Raw genomic sequence first — 912 nt, forward strand, 5'->3', positions numbered from 1 at the left:
AGTGGAAGTCCCAGTGCCCTAAGCAGTTGGAGCTCTACTACACGCCAGAAGCCGCGGTCAAACAATCAGACCCAATCTCAGGTGACTAGAGCTCACAAAATGGCGGCTGCGCGTCTGCCCCCGCAGGGATCACTGCCCCGCGGAGAAACGTCACATCACCAGGGCAACGACGTTCTTGCGTGGGGGCGAGGCCCGGGTAAAGCTTGAGGGTTGGTGCTGCGGCCCCTCGCCGCTGCAGCCGCGCCGGGACGCCGCGCCAGGCAAGAGTCCGGGCGACTTCCAAGACTGCGGCTAGGCGAGCGGAGGCTCGGGCCCGGGGCGGACAAGGCGCGCCTCTTTACCCTGCTCTCGGCCTCGCCTGGTCGACTGGAACAGGGGTGCCGCAGGACGACTGGGGCCGCCTCGGGAGCGAGCGCGAGCCGAGGGGCGGGGCAAACCAGGCGCCCGCTGCCGAGTGCGCGCTCGTACTGCTCCGCGCTGCGCGGCGCCCGCCCGAGTTGACCTTAGCCATGGAAACCGGGAGCGGGCCGGGGTGGGAGCGCTATGAGCTCGTTGCCGAGCCGCCGCAGCTTCTCTGCCGTCGCGTTCGGGCCACAGCCACCCTCCTGGCGGGAGAGCCCAACCCGGGCATACTTGCAGAAATGCAGTCCCCGGGATGCTTTCGCATCGCCTTTTGCCTGGGGTGTCTTCGAGGTACGTTCGATCCCCGACACCCACCTGGCGACTTCTTCGCCGCCTTAAGTTCCAAGCCTGTCCAGAGCCACGTTGTTCTTGTAGTTTTAGTTGCCACAAGAAACAGATTTTTTTATTCTTCGTTATAAAACCTTTATTGCACTTTTAAGACGTAAAACGAACTCAGTGTTTAGAGATATTAATCCAGTGTGATTTCCACTTTCCTTCGAAAGACTGCAT

At 62.0% G+C, this 912-nt stretch overlaps 1 protein-coding gene across 1 annotated transcript in view; it reads left to right on the plus strand.

Annotated features, from left to right (window-relative positions):
- The window catches only part of LRRC9 (leucine rich repeat containing 9), a 146591-nt gene extending 145770 nt beyond the window's left edge, over nucleotides 1-821 (plus strand). The window contains exon 33 of the mRNA XM_004371101.2: nucleotides 239-821. Coding sequence (XP_004371158.1) covers nucleotides 239-821 — 583 coding nt within the window. The remainder of the gene's footprint in view (nucleotides 1-238) is intronic.
- Nucleotides 822-912: the final 91 nt, after the last annotated feature.

Source organism: Trichechus manatus, unplaced genomic scaffold, assembly GCF_000243295.1.
Source record: "Trichechus manatus latirostris isolate Lorelei unplaced genomic scaffold, TriManLat1.0 scaffold00010, whole genome shotgun sequence".
Classification (NCBI taxonomy): Eukaryota; Metazoa; Chordata; class Mammalia; order Sirenia; family Trichechidae; genus Trichechus; species Trichechus manatus.